At 41.8% G+C, this 17,687-nt stretch overlaps 2 protein-coding genes across 3 annotated transcripts; both read right to left on the minus strand.

The window, feature by feature from the left end:
• Nucleotides 1-408: 408 nt before the first annotated feature.
• Nucleotides 409-7,843, minus strand: LOC146378407 (uncharacterized). The gene is made up of 6 exons (XM_084944480.1): nt 7,749-7,843; nt 5,774-6,148; nt 5,395-5,658; nt 2,493-2,577; nt 1,689-1,726; nt 409-1,430 (listed from the first exon to the last, which is right to left on the minus strand). Exons 1-6 carry the CDS (start codon nt 7,798-7,800, stop codon nt 1,423-1,425), a joined length of 822 nt encoding a protein of 273 aa, XP_084800606.1. The 5' UTR covers nt 7,801-7,843; the 3' UTR covers nt 409-1,422.
• Nucleotides 7,844-9,855: 2,012 nt separating this feature from the next.
• LOC146378408 (uncharacterized) lies at nt 9,856-16,578 on the minus strand. 2 transcript variants are annotated; one of them, XM_084944473.1, is made up of 8 exons: nt 16,314-16,578; nt 13,394-13,768; nt 13,043-13,306; nt 12,673-12,763; nt 12,293-12,322; nt 11,966-12,014; nt 11,653-11,786; nt 9,856-11,451 (listed from the first exon to the last, which is right to left on the minus strand). In XM_084944473.1, the coding sequence occupies exons 1-8, from the start codon at nt 16,450-16,452 to the stop codon at nt 11,394-11,396; spliced, it is 1,140 nt and encodes a 379-aa protein (XP_084800599.1). In that variant the 5' UTR covers nt 16,453-16,578; the 3' UTR covers nt 9,856-11,393. The 2 variants fall into 2 exon arrangements, with proteins under 2 accessions (XP_084800599.1, XP_084800600.1); XM_084944474.1 differs by lacking the exon at nt 12,293-12,322 and having other exon boundaries at nt 16,314-16,577.
• Between the last annotated feature and the right edge of the window lie 1,109 nt (nt 16,579-17,687).

The raw sequence follows: 17,687 nt of genomic DNA on the forward strand, positions 1-17,687 counted from the left end.
TCTCACCGTAAACACAAGCTGCCGTCTTTCATCATGTGCTGTGTGAAACAACAGGATGAAGGAAACTTCCTCTGCTGCGTCTCGAGTGGTGAAACTGTTGCGTTGTTGGTTTTCAGCAGCTTCCACTCTAAAGCTCAAATGTTGCACAACTAAATCTTCCTCAATCAGAACTCGGAGCAGATTAAAATGAGAAGTCAGGTGGTAGATATGGATGCTGCTTAACTCGAGATAGGAAACCATAACGGAATTATTAATTCATTTCATTACACAACATCACATTTAACACAGCAAGAAAGTAACTAATGACAAATAATGCAATACTTATTTCCCTTATAAAGAGTGTGAGGCCACAAAAACACACTCAGGCTTTCTAACCAGTTAATATTTCTAACATGATCATGTCTGAATTATTCACGTTAATATAAACACGATCTGTGCTGAGAGAGTCCACAAAGATATTTTCTTTTATTTGGAGGCAAATCACATTCCAGCACACACGCATGTATGCATGCATGCATGCATGCATGTATGCAAGTAAAACACAGCAGAAAATAAATAAAGTCACAGACTAGCGGTCCTGTTGCTCTATTTTCACCTGTAAAGCAGGAGTGGGGCAGGCGGAGGTTTACCCTGGTGCAGGTGAGCCGCAGCGGTCAGTGGAAGGATACGGCAGTTTCCCATTACATCGTAGTGCACTCGGTGCTTGCTTGGAAGTTTAGGGGGTTTTTCGCTGTAAAAAGAAGTTTTCTTCCCACGCAGTGAGCAGCAGACACTAATGTTTTTGTCACTTTTTATGGAATCAAACTCAAAGTAAGGTCAGTACTTCCACGCTTTAAACGCTGCACGCTCATACTCTCTCCGCACTGATATATGATCCATTGTTGATCTGCACACAGCTGTTGTCACGAACGTCGCACTCGCTTACGTCACTGTCATGAGACATTCTCGCAAAAAAATCACGGTTTTAGTAACGCAGTAACGCAGCGTTCCTACGGGAAAGTAACGGTAATCTAATTACCGTTTTTGCGATAGTAATCCCTTACTTTACTCGTTACTTGAAAAAAGTAATCGGATTACAGTAACGCGTTACTGCCCATCTCTGCTGTTAACAGAAGGTATCTCAGGAAGTTGGAGGGAAGCATCCACACACAAAGCAGTGGGGGGTGAAGTCTTGTCTCTTTTTCCACTGTAAGAGACAGCAAGGGAGACGGGGAAAGACCCCCAATTCCTGCTGTCTTTACTATTTAGATATTTATTTTTTACTCTTGCACACTCAGCCACATATCATTTCATTGTACATGAACAATGACAATAAAGACCTATTCTATTCTATTCTATTTCTCCTGTGTGAGCTGGACACAGGTGTAGCCGACTGTAGTTTCCTGTTGGTCATGTTGTTCTTGAACGCTGCTGTAGACGTTATCAGGAAGCTGAAACCACAGACAGACGTGAAAACAGTGAAGAGGACAGAAACACAGAAAGATGGCTGTTAGTTTGCTCTGTAAAGGAATCACTGATCTCTTCTTCTTTCTCCCATTAGACGTCATCTCACCCCACTTAGCCTACTGCATCGTCTGCTTATTATTCTGAACAAGTCATCACATTATAAATATATCTTAATCTATCCCATTATCCTCAATAAAAGGGGTAAAGTGTATTAAACACAGTTCCTCCCATCAGTAACTCACCTTCAGCAGCTCTCTGATCCTCTGCTGCTCTCAGCCTCCTGTAACAATAGGACTGATTTTACAATCAAATATCAAAAACTACAAAGAAAACAAACATGTGGATAAAAAAAGGAGAACATGCGAGTTAGGGTTAAGACTAATTATTCATAATATGCTGTTAACATATTTAACAAAATCATTATGTGTTTAAAAAAATAAACAGTAAGAATCAGCAGTTAAACAAACCCACAAACCGAGGAAGTGAAGTTTTCTTAACTGGAAGCTTGTGTGTTGGGTGTTATTGTGTATTTGTAAGATCTGAGTATGAAAAATGATTTGATGTAAAATTGTTTTCACAGGTGTGACGATGGAATTGAGATATTTTTCCCACATGTGTTTTATCATGTAAGAAACAGCAGGAAATGCTCTGTTTAGGTGAGGGAGCTGTGGGAGGTTCGGGGCAGACGAGTCAACGCACATATATACACGAGGCGTGAGAGACGGAGGCTGATTTCACATTTGTACTTCAGATCATTTCTGTGTTTCCTGACATCAGACCTCCACCTGTGCTGTGGGCTTTATGCTAACACGTAAACAGGCTGCTGAACCAAAGCTCAGCTGTCTGTCTCTTCAGCAGGAAAGAGCTTTGTGTGGACGTGTTGGCAGAGAAAGCTTTACTGTTATACTGATAATTACACAGGTGATGTAATGTTACATACGTGTGCTTTACATGAACACAAGTAAAATCACTAAAATGTAATATAACTCAGGTTCAGCACAGCCACCTTCAGCTGCTACTGAAGAGGAACTCAGGCTGATTTGTACCTTTTGATGATGAAGAGTACGAGCGCGATCACAGCCAGCAGGACAACAAACACCACACCAGGTATCGGAGGAAGGTTTCCACCAGCTGTGAAAACAGAAACATATGTAGAAGTCAACATGTTCGTGCTCTCGGCTTCTTTAAAGAACTCCCTGTGTGCATTCACCTGTGGTACTAACTACTGTTTCCTGTATGTAGCTGTCCCCCTCCTGGACCAGATTACGGACCTATCGTGTGTGTGGCGGTGTGAGTGGAATTTTGGAGCGATTGCGGCTGAAGAGGAGTGAGTGTGCGTGGAGGAACTGTAGCGGTGACTGAGCTGAAGTGGAAGCTTGTGTGTGGATTACCCCCTTCTCCCTGGAGCCCCTCCCAATTCACTGTACATATATCGCACTGAGGTGTTCCATATTGTAAATAAACTGTCTTCGTTTGTGTGCAAAGAACTCTGTCTGTGCTTGAGTCTGTCCAGTAGCCATGCTTTTTAATTATGCTGCAGATCTCAAGAGATCATGGATCTGAGGACAGAGGATGCACAGGTGAGTCCACCTGTGATGTTTAAAACAGGTTAACATTGCTGAAACATACAAACCATGGCAGGGCTCAACAAATACATTTTCATTTGTATTCAAGTCATTTGAGTTCTTCAGATGTTTCACCTTTTGTGTTTGAAAGTCTGTGTTTGGGGGGAAAAAGTGATTTTTTTTTTTAGGGTTTTGCAAAAGTCACAATAAGTTTTGGAGGCTCATAAAATCCTTTGATATGTTAAAACAAAACTTGAATCTTTGCAAAAATTATTATTATTATTATTATTATTGTTTGTATTTGAGGTTCCTTCCTGCCAAACACCACGTAGCTCATAAAGTCACAGCTGTGAGGCGACTCTGTGGAAGAAGTGTCAGTATTTAAATAATTTCCCAATGTGTGTAATCCTTTTTTAGAACATCGTTTACAAAAGGCAAAGTTTATCATTTAAAGTTACTTGAAACCTAAAAACAGAATCAAATTCAAATTTGAGGTTCATCCTATCCTCCCACCCCCACAACCTCACCTGTAGTCAGCCTGGAACCCAGAGCCACACCACTGTGCCAGCCTCTCTCTTCACATGGCGCTGTTGCCTCCTGGGAGAGTCCTGTCACCCCTCCCCCACCCATCACCTTCACTCAATACCAGGTTGAGATGCAAATGAGGAGACTTCACTCAGGCAAGTCTGCTGGACCAGACGGAGTGAGTCCCCTCGTCCTCAAGACCTGTGCCCCCCAGCTGTGTGGAGTCTTTCATAAACTGTTTATGCTGAGTCTGAGTCTGCAGAGGGTCCCAGTGATGTGGAAGACATCATGCCTCGTCCCTGTACCAAAGACGCCACGTCCCAGTGGCCCCCAGGATTACAGGCCCGTGGCACTGACCTCCCACATCATGAAGACCCTGGAAAGGCTCATCCTGGACCAGCTGCGACCCATAGTAAGACCACATCTGGATCCCCTTCAGTTCGCTTATCAGCCTCGTCTCGGAACTGGGGACGCCATCATCTACCTGCTCAATCGTGTCTACACCCATCTGGACCAGCCGGCGAGCACTGTGAGGGTCATGTTTTTTGACTTTTCCAGTGCTTTCAACACCATCAGGCCGACCCTCCTGGGTGATAAGTTAGCAGTGATGCAGGTGGATGCTTCTCTGGTGTCCTGGATTGTTGTGTGTCTGACAAGGTAATCAGCAACACAGGGGCACCACAGGGGACTGTCCTCTCCCCCTTCCTCTTCACCCTCTACACCACAGACTTCAGCCACTGCACAGAGACCTCCATCTTCAGAAGTTTCCTGATGACTCTGCGGTGGTTGGATGCATCAGCGGGGATGATGAGACAGAGTACCGGGCTGTGGTCGACTCCTTTGTCACGTGGTGTGAGCAGAATCATCTGCAGCTCAACGTGGCAAAGACCAAGGAACTGATCGTGGACTTCAGGAAGACCAGGAAACACTTGACCCCTGTTTCAATCCAGGGGGTCAGTGTTGACATTGTGGAGGACTATAAATACCTTGGAGTTCACATTGACAATAAACTGGACTGGGCTAAAAACACCACAGCACTTTACAGGAAGGGCCAGAGTCGTCTCTATTTTTTGAGGCGACTGAGGTCCTTCAACATCTGCCAGAAAATGCTCAGGATTTTCTATGAGTCTGCTGTGGCCAGTGCGATCCTCTATGCTGTTGCATGCTGGGGGAGCAGGCTGAGGGTCGCAGATGCCAACAGACTTAATAAACTAATCCGTAAGGCCAGTAATGTTGTGGGGATGGAGCTGGACTCCCTCAAGGTGGTGTCGGAGAGGCGGATGCTGTCCAAGATAAAGACAATGTTGGATAACACCTCCCACCCACTCCATGACACGCTGGTCAGTCACAGGAGCTCGTTCAGTGAGAGACTGAGATTACCGAAAAGCACCACTGAACGACACAGGAAATCTTTCCTGCCTGTGGCTCCCTGTACAACGCATCCACTTAACACACTGGTTACTGCTACAACTACACGTTTCTTTCCAGCTATTTATTAATGAGTGACTTATGTATATATATATATATATATATGTATATATTGTACTATTCTTAGTTAGCGTATTGTCTGTCTTGTCTGAATGTTGGTTTATAATGGAGCACTGTAACAAAAAAAATAATTTCCCCCAGGGATCAATAAAGTATTCTGATTCTGATTCTGATCAAAACACTTTACCAGTCTTTGTTTCAGTTTTGCTAAATTTAACAATTTAATTTTAAGCATCCTCTAACTTTTCAAAGCTTCTTTTTTCAGTTTGAAATTGTGGCCGGAGATCGCTCCCACATCTCTGTAGAGTTTGTGTTCTCAGTTTGATGACGTCTTAAAATTTTAAAAAAGGTTTCAGAAAACTGAACAAACCTCCAGCCTCCACCTGCAGGCTGTACGGCTCAGAGAGAGTCTTCATGTTCTTCTTCAGAGCACAGGTGTAGCTCCCAGAATCCTCTGCAGTCAGAGGGCTGAGAGGGAGGGAGGGGCCAGTGTCTGAGAGGGCGTGGCCATCTTTGAACCAGGTGACCTCCAGTTGGTGGAAAGTGCAGACTGAAGCGCAGAGCAGTGTGACGGTTTCACCTCTGCTCAACTTTTTATCATCACTGGAGCTGATTATTCTCATTTTAGACGAATCTAAAATCAAAGAGTCATTTTTTTTCTCATTAACACCAATACAAGAAAAAGTAGCAGTACTACTTAACGATAGTTTGATTATTTATTTATTTTTTTAAGAATATTTTGTTCTCACCAACAACTGTGACAGTCACTCCTGTCTGGTTAGTAAAATGTCCTTCAGGACGATCAGCTTCCATCCTGAAGCGAAAGCTTGCGTTGTCTCCCTGCTGAACATCTCTGATCTGTAAAGTGCAGTTTGTCTTCATGTCTCCCAGATATTGATAACGAGGATCGTTGTTTGCTGAGTTACTGTCATACACAGACGGAGCGGTGCCCTGACAGATCACATGGTTCTTACACCAGCGGACTTTGACGATCTTTAGAGGAACTTCTCTCCCACCATCACTGAAAGACTTCCGAGGTGTGAAGGTGCAGGGGAGGGTGACAGTGGATCCTCTGACAGCACAGGTAGACGTGAAAGGAAAGATCACAGTTTGACCCACAGCACCTGTGTATGAAATATACAAAGTTGGTCAGATTAAACAAAGAATCATGGCAGGGTATTCTGGGTAGTTGTTATGGTTGCACACAAACTATCAACACAACTTTTTTATGAACATAACTCCAAATTTCGAGTTACTTTTCTCAAAATTTCAAATTATGGATACTTGTTTTTCTTGTTTTTGTTTTTTTAGTGGCGGAAACGGGCTTCCATACTGTAGTGTCTGCTGTTATACTGACAGGAACAAACAAAGTCAGGTACTGATGAGTTAGCAAACGCCTTGTCTTTAACCTCAAGGTCACAGTGACTACTTTTATGTAGAAATATAACAAATTAGAACAAAGCAGAAGTATCCTTTAGCAAAAAAGCAGCTACATAATGTCACATGTTTGTTTGTTATTGCAGTGATGATCTAAAGTGATGAAGCACATATTTTAAACCACACCACGATCCTTCCCTGAACCAAACCTTCACCATAGGACCGTCACGTCATAACAGCAACAACCAGCTGTTTATGTTTCAGCCACAAATCAACTGAGCGTCCACCTGACCTGAGCAGCCAATAGAAGAAAGGGGGAGGAGCTAAAATTATGACCGGAGGGGGTTTGATTTGCCTGACATCCAACTGGATGCATCACTGCAGAGCTTTTCAGGGTTCAGAGGGAGACTGTGATATTAGAGGCTCCGTACAGTCCAGATCAGAAGTTTAAGATCACTTGAAAAATGGCAAAAATTCATGTTTTGCACGGTTGGATCTTAACAAGGTTCCAGGTCGAGCTTCAACATGAAACAAGGAGAAATGAGAGTGAAACAAAACATTTTTTGAACATGCAATTTATTGAAAACAATGATTAAACTGAAACAGGGTGTTTCAAAAAAACAAAAATACCCACAATTTAAACTCCATAAAACCAGCTTTAGACACCAGTACACAAACAACAGTAGTTCCTTACTTTCTAATAAGAGTTTTTGATACGATGCAAAATAAGTAAATAAGACAAACTGTAGAGATGAAGACAGAAACACATCTGATAAGCAGGAAGACGTCACAGCAAAGCTGGCCGGAAAAAAAGAAGAATGAAGGAACTCGAGTGTCCGGCCAACAACGTCCTCAAATAACTGCCTGACTGTTCACCTGGTTTCCAGCAGCACCGACCTCAGGAAGGAGGTACGAGAAGATCCATGAGCAAATAAAAAAATAAATAAGTGCCAATAATGAAATCAATGACTGCATTCATTGAAACCTGCTATCTTCAATAGCAACTGTAAAGTTTTTCTATCAAGTAAATGTGACGTCAGTCAGAAATAATGAGTCTGCTACAAAATCTTTGTGTGAAAACAAAAAGTTACATAAAATAATTTCTCCTTTTTATTTCCCCTCAGCAGCTTTAAGGTGGCTACAATGATCACATCCACCTCTAAAGCTGCTCGATCACTTTATTGATCTTCTACATTCACACTCACATCTCTGATATGTCGTTTCTGCTTTTGTGGCTTTAAACAGGATTTGGATGCAGAGCAGCAGCGAGCGAGTTAAAGGAAAACTCTGAACCCTGTTTTCACTGATCGTCACTAAAACAGGATCAAAATAAGACTTCAGTCTCACCTGCCAGCAGGAACATGAAGCTCCACAGAAGGTTTTTGTCCCAAACTGCCATCCTTAGTTTCTGCTGTGGCTCTGCTGCAGTCAGAGGAGCGAGCAGAGAGTAAAGAGCTGGATGATGAAATGAGGCTGAAGACTGAGTTGTCTCTGTGAATCTGTCGTTTCTTTTATCGTCACTTCCTGATAACCACGTGATTAATTTAAAAAATAGAAATAGTTTGCAGAAACTCAGAGACCAAAGCACTCTGAGCTGCAGGAGGAGGGTTTCATATTCATTAGATTTGCAAGATGCAACAAAGAGAACAAGAATGTTGTGTAAAAATCTTTGTTTCTTGTTTTATTCAAAGTTCTCTGTTTCATCATTTGCATGAAATCTCTGCTGAACATTGAAAACAAGTGTGGACACAAAGAAAGAAGATTGTGTTTCAGTAGTTCATCGCTAACAATCTAGGAAGTGTCCCAGTCTGATGTGCAGAAGCTCCAGATGTTGGTTTCATGTGTCAGCACCAATCGTTAAACATGGTCAGAGCTGTAATTAACACGTTTATCCAATGAAATGTGTTAACGTGAATACATAACATATTATTTTTATCTCTTTATTTTTTTGCATTGGCTGCATCAAAACAAATAAAGATTGTTATGATCACTGTTGGTCAAGTTACTTGAAAAAAAGTAATCAGTAACTAATTAAGTAAAACACAGCAGAAAATAAATAACATCAAAGACTAGCGGTCCTGTTGCTCTATTTTCACCTGTAAAGCAGGAGTGGGGCAGGCGGAGGTTTACCCTGGTGCAGGTGTGCCGCAGCGGTCAGTGGAAGAATCTGCAAGTTTCTCTGTGTTTCCCATCACGTGATAGCTACTCGGTGCTTGGAAGTTTAGGGTTTTTTCGCTGTAAAAAGAAGTTTTCTTCCCACGCAGTGAGCAGCGGACACTAATGTTTTTGTCACTTTTTATGGAATCAAACTCAAAGTAAGGTCAGTACTTCCACGCTTTAAACGCTGCACGCTCATACTCTCTCCGCACTCGATATATGATCCATTGTTGATCTGCACACAGCTGTTGTCACGAACGTCGCACTCGCTTACGTCACTGTCATGAGACATTCTCGCAAAAAAAATGACAGTTTCAGTAACGCAGTAACGCAGCGTTCCTACGGGAAAGTAACAGTAATCTAATTACCTTTTTTGCAATAGTAATCCCTTACTTTACTCATTACTTGAAAAAAGTAATCGGATTACAGTAACGCGTAAGTAACGCGTTACTGCCCATCTCTGCTTATGATCAGTAGATTTTAAATTTCCACCTGAAGTTTGTGTTTTCTCTCGTCTAACCTGCACCGAGGATTCTGTACAAAGGAGCTTCTTTGTATTTGAACACACAGATGTCATGGAGGAAGTCATCGCTGTTACTTCTTCAGTTTGATTTTCAGCGTCTCCGTCATGATTTTATTTCACTTCTTTAGTTTTTTCTTTTTATATTTCTGTAAAGGTTAAATTAATAGTATCCAGAAGCTCTTTAATGAAAATTACATTTTAAAGCTACAATCTGATTATTGTTGTCATGCATGAATTTTCAAATTTCAGTAGTTTTAGTGGTTAAACTTTATGATTGATTCATTTCTGACGTGCTGCTCAAATTTAGATATAAAAATGTAAATTCAGCTTCCTGTTTGTTGAATAAAAAACAGTCGAGATTTTAGTTTTACACGTTTTTTTATGACAACATTCTAATCATTCTGTTCATGTTTTGTTGTTTTTACGACAGGTTTAGTCTCAAACATGTTTCCGTCCCTGCAGGCAGAGTCTGACATCACGTCCTGTCTGCTTGTTTCAGGGAAAACAGAAACTTCCTTCATCTGTTGAGTTAAAACTGTAACACTCATTCTCAGAAGCTTGTGCCATCATCTGTTTCACAACTTTATCCTACACTAAAGACATTTGTGAGAGATGAGTAAACAGACGTCAGAGCAGATTAAAATATTAATATAGTCGATGTTTTCTCTTGTTTGTTTATCAAGAGGAAACAGGAACCCCCGAGAAATTTAAAGAAAATCTTAAAATTTTTCATAAAAACTTTTTTACAACAAACAACAACAAAAAACAGACAAATTTTTAAAAAAAATCATTATTTTTATTGCAATTAACATAGAAGAAAAATGAAAGTTATTTTTAATAAAGTAATATGTTCATAACAAACAAAACATTTTGGACTAAAACAGAAGTCGTGACACTGAAACACAGACTGTACATAGAAGATGACCAAAGGCCCATCGTGACGCCGCAGGTTCATGTTTTTAAGACTCTGTTTTGGTATTTTGACTCGGGATGTGACGAGCGAGGCGGCTCTAACAGTGAAACCGAGACCACCGCAGGCTCGTAAGGCTTTTGGATCATTTAAAAAAAGACTAAATAATACCTGAAAATAACAGGAGAACTACTTCCTCCTCTGAAGTTCTGCGATCAAGCTGCAAAACATCTGAGGAAGTCTTAATGTGTTGCTAATTTCACTGAGCCAGTGCTGGTATAAAAAAGTGGACTCATACAGCTCTGGCAGCCATGACAGGGTAAAGACAAGCCGGTTATTCATTTCCATTTCTGCATATGTGGCGTCTGCGTGGACGACTGAATGTGTGTGAATGCAGACAGAAAGTGCTTTTATGAAAGGGTGAATCAGGCGTGTTGTGTAAAGTGCTTAAAGTGCTCGAGTAAAGCAGAAGAAGTATGGAAATGAACCCCATAAAGCAAACTCTCCTCTATCATCAGTACTTGGAAAATGAACTTCATGTTTCATTCAGCAAAGCTTCAAACTGCAGATGAGCCTTCAACTCACTGGGAAACATTTAATGAGGTCACAGATTAAGTGAAGGTTCGGCTCATTTTCTCACCTCTTATTGAGGTTTTGCAGACGTGTGACCACTAACCAGGTGATGGTTAATGCTTTAGATGTGTGACAGTCACAGAGACAATGAAGGATCAAATGAATTGAGTGGCAGTGATACAGGCCTGGGACCAATGAAGCTTTCTGACCCTCAACGTAATCGTCTGTACGGCTAAAAAAGTGAATTGTGTGCAGATCGCTCGGCTCACATCAGGCAGCATGTGGAGGACACGACGATGGTTGTGGTTCAGCAACGTAAAGTTTTAGCTTTTGTTCTCAGAACAACCTGATCAGAGAAAAGCAGCTCAGACTCTGAAGAGTATAAAGTCTGCATTGCTGCATTTTTCCTCGTCCTGGTTTAATGAGCGCTGTAAGAAGAAGTGTGCTGGGTCCTTCACTCAGACTCGAGTTTCAAACCAGCTTCCAGATGACTGAGAAAATAATGATGTGGAATAACAGAGAGAGTGTAGAGCAGATCATGGGGAACTAAGAGGAGCCAGAAACAAATAATTCGATTGTGAGTTATTCCCGATATGGACAGCGTTCCAGTTTGGACTGAGCTGCATTCATGACTTCCTCCACCTTACAGCTCACATGCAGCACCACAGAGCTGCAGATACGCCTTTGGTTCATCTCTCTGAAGTTTTTTAATAGTTCTGTATAAAGTCAGAGTGGAGCCGCAGCTTCATCAAACAGATTAACACAAACTGCCACAGCTCACAGCTTCCTGCAGCTGATTGGTGGATCGAGGGAGTGAGAGAGCTGCGATTCATCCTCGACTGGACACTGAGGAATAGACAACGTCATCGTTGGCCGCCTGCAGGCGCCTACGAAGCAAAAATCAAAAGAAAATGATCTGATGACAGCTCATGAATGCAGCATAGACAGACACTTCTGTGGTGTTGTTGTGATACGTTGTGCCGAAATAAAGTTTCTATCTTTCATCACTGTCTGTTTGTCTGAGCTGTCTGTTGTTTGTGTGACGACACAAACGTGAGTGTTTAAATGTTTCCATTGCCGGGTCCTACCTGCTCTCCTGTTTCTTCTGTTTGAACTGGACGGAGGTGTAGCTGACGTCCTCCGCGGCTCGGCCGGGTTCCTGCTGCTGAGCCGCCTCAGTTTGTGCAGACTTCACGATGTTGCTGTAGATGCTATCAGGATGCTGAGAACCACAGCAGGGAAACAAAGAGATCAGACGACTGAAGATCCAGAATCAAAGCAGCACACTTTCAATCAATGCACATGTTTTGAACTCAAGCTTGCTAAAATAATAAACTATACTGGGTCACATCACATCCTATAAGAGTCATTCATAGTAAAGTCCTCCCATCACCAACTCACCTTCTGCTCCGGATCACCTCCCACAGCATCCTCTGCTGCTGCCAGCTTCCTGCAACAGTATCAGTATTTATGAGTATCACACAACAGGACCGTAGAAAACAGACACAAAGACAGAAAATATTATGTTTCCATGTGATTATAAATCACACACATTAGTAGGTTAGGAGTTAGGAAACATGCTGTGATGTCAGACTTGATCAGCTGATATTGTATTGGTTGTATTGTCTCTTATTAATATGAAAAACTACTCAGATTATTAAGTATTTAACAGAACTTTTGCCAGCTGTCTCTTAATCAACTCTTTCATTCTTGGGCTGCAGTTTGTACCTTTTCTGCATGAGCCTGTGGTGGAAATGTCTTCATTCATGTAAAGGAAAATATTAACATGAGGAAGCATAATAATTTCTAAACGTTATCACACTGTGCTTCTGCATTTTTCTCAGTTATTACAAGTACAATTTAAAGGGATTTGATCAGATGATATTTTCCAGATTGATATAAATATATAGCAAACACATTTTATTTTATTATTAATTATTTAAAAAAATAAACCTTTGATTTTATATATTTAAGGTGAATGTGTGCTCCGTGTTTACTGAGGATGAAGTGTGAAATCCACACCAACTTCACATAATTTGGTTCTTTGCTAAAGTAAAACCACAAAAACATGAAATACTTCAAACACTCGAGACCGTCTGTTTCTGCACCTTTTGATGATGAAGGTGAAGAGTACGAGCAGGATCACAGCCAGCAGGAGACCAAACACCACACCAAGTACCAGACGAAGGACACCATCAGCTGTTAGAACAAACAACAGATCATGAGTGACATCACTGGGTGCTGTGATTTGGGGATTTACAGATTTATGAAAGTGAACAAAGCTCCTTGCGTGTTTTACATGTGGTTCTTTATTGGCTGAGTATAAAAACAGCGCATGCATGAAGGAGTTTTTCCAGATACAAATGTGCCAGTTTTATTCTGCTGGTGCTCTGGAGATGATTTGGTGTCAGGCTGACCATCATTGTGTGTTTGCAGTTTGATGACATCTTAAAAATTGTTTCAGAAAACTGAACAAACCTCCAGCCTCCACCTGCAGGCTGTATGGCTCAGAGAGAGTCTTCATGTTGGTCTTCAGAGCACAGGTGTAGCTCCCAGAATCCTCTGCAGTCAGAGGGCTGAGAGGGAGGGAGGTGCCAGTGTCTGAGAGGGCGTGGCCATCTTTGAACCAGGTAACCTCCAGTTGGTGGAAAGTGCAGACTGAAGCGCAGAGCAGTGTGACGTTTTCACCTCTGCTGGTGTTTTTATCATCACTGGAGCTGATTATTCTCATTTTGGTCGAATCTAAAATCAAAGTGTTTATATTACTTCACACTTATTAATTATTAATGATGAATGATTATTTGCAGAATTAAGATTTTTTGTTCTCACCAACAACTGTGACAGTCACTCCTGTCTTGTTAGTAAAATGTCCTTCAGGACGATCAGCTTCCATCCTGAAGCGAAAGCTTGCGTTGTCTCCCTGCTGAACATCTCTGATCTGTAAAGTGCAGTTTGTCTTCATGTCTCCCAGATATTGACAACGAGGACCGATGTTTGCTGAGTTACTGTCATACACAGATGGAGTGGTGCCCTGACAGACTGGATGGTTCTTACACCAGCGGACTCTGACGATCTTTAGAGGAACTTCTCTCCGACCATCACTGAAAGACTTCAGAGGTGTGAAGGTGCAGGGGAGGGTGACAGTGGATCCTCTGACAGCACAGGTAGACGTGAGAGGATAGATCACAGTTTGACCCACAGCACCTGTGTATGAAATATACAAAGTTGGTCAGATTAAACAAAGAATCATGGCAGGGTATTCTGGGTAGTTGTTATGGTTGCACACAAACTATCAACACAACTTTTTTATGATTGGTTTGCATCAAAATTCAGTTTTTACACATTGACCCTGTAGTTCAACCTTCAAACAGTCACTCATGCTGTGATATGATACTACGTGCAGCAGTTCACTGCAGCCCTGCAGACTCTGAAACACAGAGTGACCTGCTATAAACAAACGGCTGCAAACTTTCTATAGGTCATTATTGCTTATGTTGATGATTATGTTCTTTTTTTAAATTACAAAAACTCTGGACACTAAAGGATTATGTTTATTCCCTACAGACGGAGCAGCAACAAGGATGGGAAATATATGCTGAGTTAGAATATACCAGGATTACAGCTGGATAACCTCATCTCGCTGTTTATGATGAGCAGGAAGATCCTCTAACCTCATCCTGTTTTAAACCACACCACAATGTTTCCCTGAAGCAAACCAAACCTGAACCAACAAACAGCCGTCCATGTTTAGAAACCGGCTGAGCATCCGCCCACGCTGCATCCTCATCATCAGAGAGAAATACGACATTCAAAGTACCCTCAGATATAATCAGTGAGAGCGTTCTGCAACAGCAAAGATGGCGATAGTTTAACACAGCAAATATTTTAAGTTCTTTTGTTTGTTTGTTTTAAAAAAAGACTTTTGCTCCTTAAATCACATTTTAAAGTGTCTGTCTGGACTTTTTAAGGCTTCCTTCATCTTTCTTGTCTCCGCCTGCTTGTCTCCTCTGTCTCTCTGCCTACAATGCTGCTGCTGCTAGCCTCAGTACACCATGCTGAAGGATTTCTCAGTCTGTCAGTGCATCCAGAGGACAGACTGAGGGGACTTTGAGGAGAAGCTAAACCAGCTTGTTTCAAGGATGAACAGAGTGGCTGCAGCAAAGGGCAACATGAGATAAATGAATAGTTGAGTCTAAAGATAACATTTCGAGCTGGAAACAAACAGCATGAGTCCAATTTGTTTAATTCTTAATACAAGTTCATTCAGACCTGTGTGTATTGAATTGTATTAACACCACGTTAGTGCAGAAACATGTTTTATTTAATACTCATATACTAATTCAAAAAAGTCTTTCAGGAAAATGTCAAATTCATCAGTAGTGCTGCATCAGCACTGGTTATACATCATTAAAAAATACTTTAAAGTTATTTTAAGACAGCAGTACTAGTAAAACTGTGCCCTTACTCTGTAATATTACTGTATATTCAGCAGAAGAAGTGATGCAAGTAAGAAAAACAGGAAGTCTGCTAAAGCAGCTCAGGACTGAGCCATGGCAGCTCGCCCGACGCGGAGGAAAGCAGAAGTTTATTTAACCGAGATGGTCCCGACCTGCCGAGTTAGCTGTGGGGCTGGTTACCAGCTTTCAACATGGCGGTCACTCCTATGGTCAACTTCTGTACACAGTTTGTGTTTTTGAAAGTTATTAAACATGTTTGCTGCAAAATCCTTCAGCCTGGAGACGTGTCAAAGGAACCATTAACAGCCCAGGATTCACGCCCAGTTTAATTAAACTTCAGTGCACATCTGTATTTAAACTCTTCATGTAACACATCAGCACGAGGGTGTGGGGCTGCACATCAGCTGAAAATCCTACTCAGTGTTTTCTGTGTTTCTTTATGACCGTGTTCCCTGCTATTCCAAATAAATCCTGGAAAGTCCTGATGCATCCAGGTAAGGAAATCCAAAACATGGATTCTGTTCATCTGGATGTTTTCAGCGGGAGAAACGTTTCATCATCATCATCATCATCATCCAAGTGACTTCTTCAGTCTCAGCTGACTGCAGGTTTCCAACCTTACACATAATGACTGACTCTGGCACCACTGACCAACTATGGGCCGTGAGGTCAGTTTCATGCTCATTGATATGCATGACTATTGATCAACGGTGATTTATCAGTCGTCCTGGAAACACAGGTGAAGCACCGGGCAGCAAAGTCGCATTAAACAGGCCCAGCTCACCTGTGCAACAGCTGCACCAGCTTTCAGAGCACCAACAGCAAAGCAACAAGCTTTTATTTACAGAGCTTATTTACTCAACTGACAGCGCAACAGGGAAGAAGGAAAAGAGAAGTAATGAGAACAGACGAGTTTTTATATCACTGCTCCAATAATACTGCAGTAAAAGTACTCTGTTAAAGTAAATGTGGGTTTAAAATTTCCGTCACTAACAGACAGAAATAATCCGTCTGTTATAAAATACTCGAGTTTGAATAAAAACTCATTTAGAAAGCCTTCTCCTTTCCCCTCCAGCAGCTTTGAGCTCTTTGAAACGATCGTTAACCCTCCCTGTGTGATAATATCAGCTTGTTTCACATCGTCATTAAGTCTACGTGATTCGAATCATTTCTCAGATTTAATACGTTTGTAGATTTGGAAACAGTTTGCAGACAGAGCAGCAGTGAGTGAGCGAAAGCACAACTTCACAGATCCGTCATTAACAAGAATAAAAACATCTTTTCAGTTTTACCTGCCAGCAGGAACACGAAGCTCCACAGAATCATCTCACCATAAACTGACATGTTCAGGTTTCTGTTGAGCTTCTCTGGGTTTCGTCTGTAATCAGAGGAGAGGGCAGAGAGCGAAGCTGAGAAATGATGATGTCTCATTTTTGTTTTGAGGAACTCTCCTCTCTGACTTGGCTCTGTTAGTCTGACCAGCCCCGCTCCTTTTGGAGTTACTTCCTTTCACATTTTATATGCGATCAGGCCTGAAATCATTCGTGCAAAGAAAAAGAAAAAACGAGAAAAGAAAATCAGTTTATCGCAAACAGACTGAAAGATTCTCAACAAGATGAAGTTTGGTTTTTATCACAGAAACACAAGAGAGTTGTCAGTCTGGAAATAAATGAAGCACTGCTTTGAAAATGAAAAATTCTGCAAGTTTTTTTCTTCCTCTTTTCTATTTCAGAAGCACAAGGAGATATTGCAACAGAGGACAGAGAGTTTTCACAATCATGAGCTCTGCAGAGCAAATATAGATCATTATCTAAAAAGGTTTCAGACCGACACAAGTGCAGAGTAAAGGACAGACAGCATAATGAGGAGAGGGGATCAGGAAGAGGCAAAGAACGGGTTTTAACCCAGTGGGACCCCAGAGGGTTAATCCAGACATGACTTTCAGGACAGAGAAACAGCATTTCAGTCTGGATGGAGGCTGAAACATAAAAATGAAGCTATATTTATGAATCTATCCCCCTTGTTATGGATATGGTCCACGTCAGATGCATCTGCGGTTCAGCTCTCTGAGGTTTTTCAGTAGTTCAGCTAAAACTAACGTCACAAAAAGCTGCAACTTCAACAAAGCGCCAAACGGATCGGCTCGATCTGCGGCTTCTCCTGTGGTCGCTGCGTTTACTTCGGCTTCTGTGAGTGTGACTAAGAAGTGGCTTCAGCTTCGACTGGCTACTGAAGAGCTGATCACAGCAACGTCAGCTTCCTCCACAGAAGAAAGGACAAAGTTATAAAAGGGACTAAAACTGTAAATGAATGCATCAGAGGACATCCACTCAACACTCAGTCAGAATAGATCACACACACAAGCACAAAATGTTAACGTACACAGATGTGGAGTTTCCATCTGCACAGCTGAAACATCTGTCCATCCTCCCCGTCCTCCTGTGTCTTTTGTTTGGCATGGACGGTGGAGATGATGTCCAGATGCTGATGTCCCCCACAGCTCGGCTGCTTTCACGTTGGCGACCTTCATGTTGGGCGTTGCTGTGAATCTTATCAGCAAGCTGAAGACCGCAGACAGAAATAAAAACACAGAATGCTCTTCAGGAGTTAACTCTTTGCAGGCTTGTTCTGCATCCTGAATTTTGCTCATTTTTAGTGAACACAAA

The sequence above is a fragment of the Perissodus microlepis genome, chromosome 11 (assembly GCF_051167445.1).
Source record: "Perissodus microlepis isolate ML-2025 ecotype Zambia chromosome 11, ASM5116744v1, whole genome shotgun sequence".
Lineage (NCBI taxonomy): Eukaryota > Metazoa > Chordata > Actinopteri > Cichliformes > Cichlidae > Perissodus > Perissodus microlepis.

Bases quoted from the DNA above. Each gene is read 5' to 3' on its own strand.
- LOC146378407 (XM_084944480.1), bottom strand. From the start codon at position 7,800: ATGGCAGTTTGGGACAAAAACCTTCTGTGGAGCTTCATGTTCCTGCTG. The intron at 6,149-7,748 runs GTGAGACTGAAG...TTTCATACACAG, and splicing joins CTTCATGTTCCTGCTGGCAG to GTGCTGTGGGTCAAACTGTG. The intron at 5,659-5,773 runs GTGAGAACAAAA...CTTTGATTTTAG, and splicing joins AGTGACTGTCACAGTTGTTG to ATTCGTCTAAAATGAGAATA.
- LOC146378408 (XM_084944473.1), bottom strand. From the start codon at position 16,452: ATGAGACATCATCATTTCTCAGCTTCGCTCTCTGCCCTCTCCTCTGAT. The intron at 12,764-13,042 runs GTTTGTTCAGTT...TTGTTCTAACAG, and splicing joins CCTGCAGGTGGAGGCTGGAG to CTGATGGTGTCCTTCGTCTG. The intron at 12,323-12,672 runs GTGCAGAAACAG...ACATGAATGAAG, and splicing joins TTCACCTTCATCATCAAAAG to ACATTTCCACCACAGGCTCA.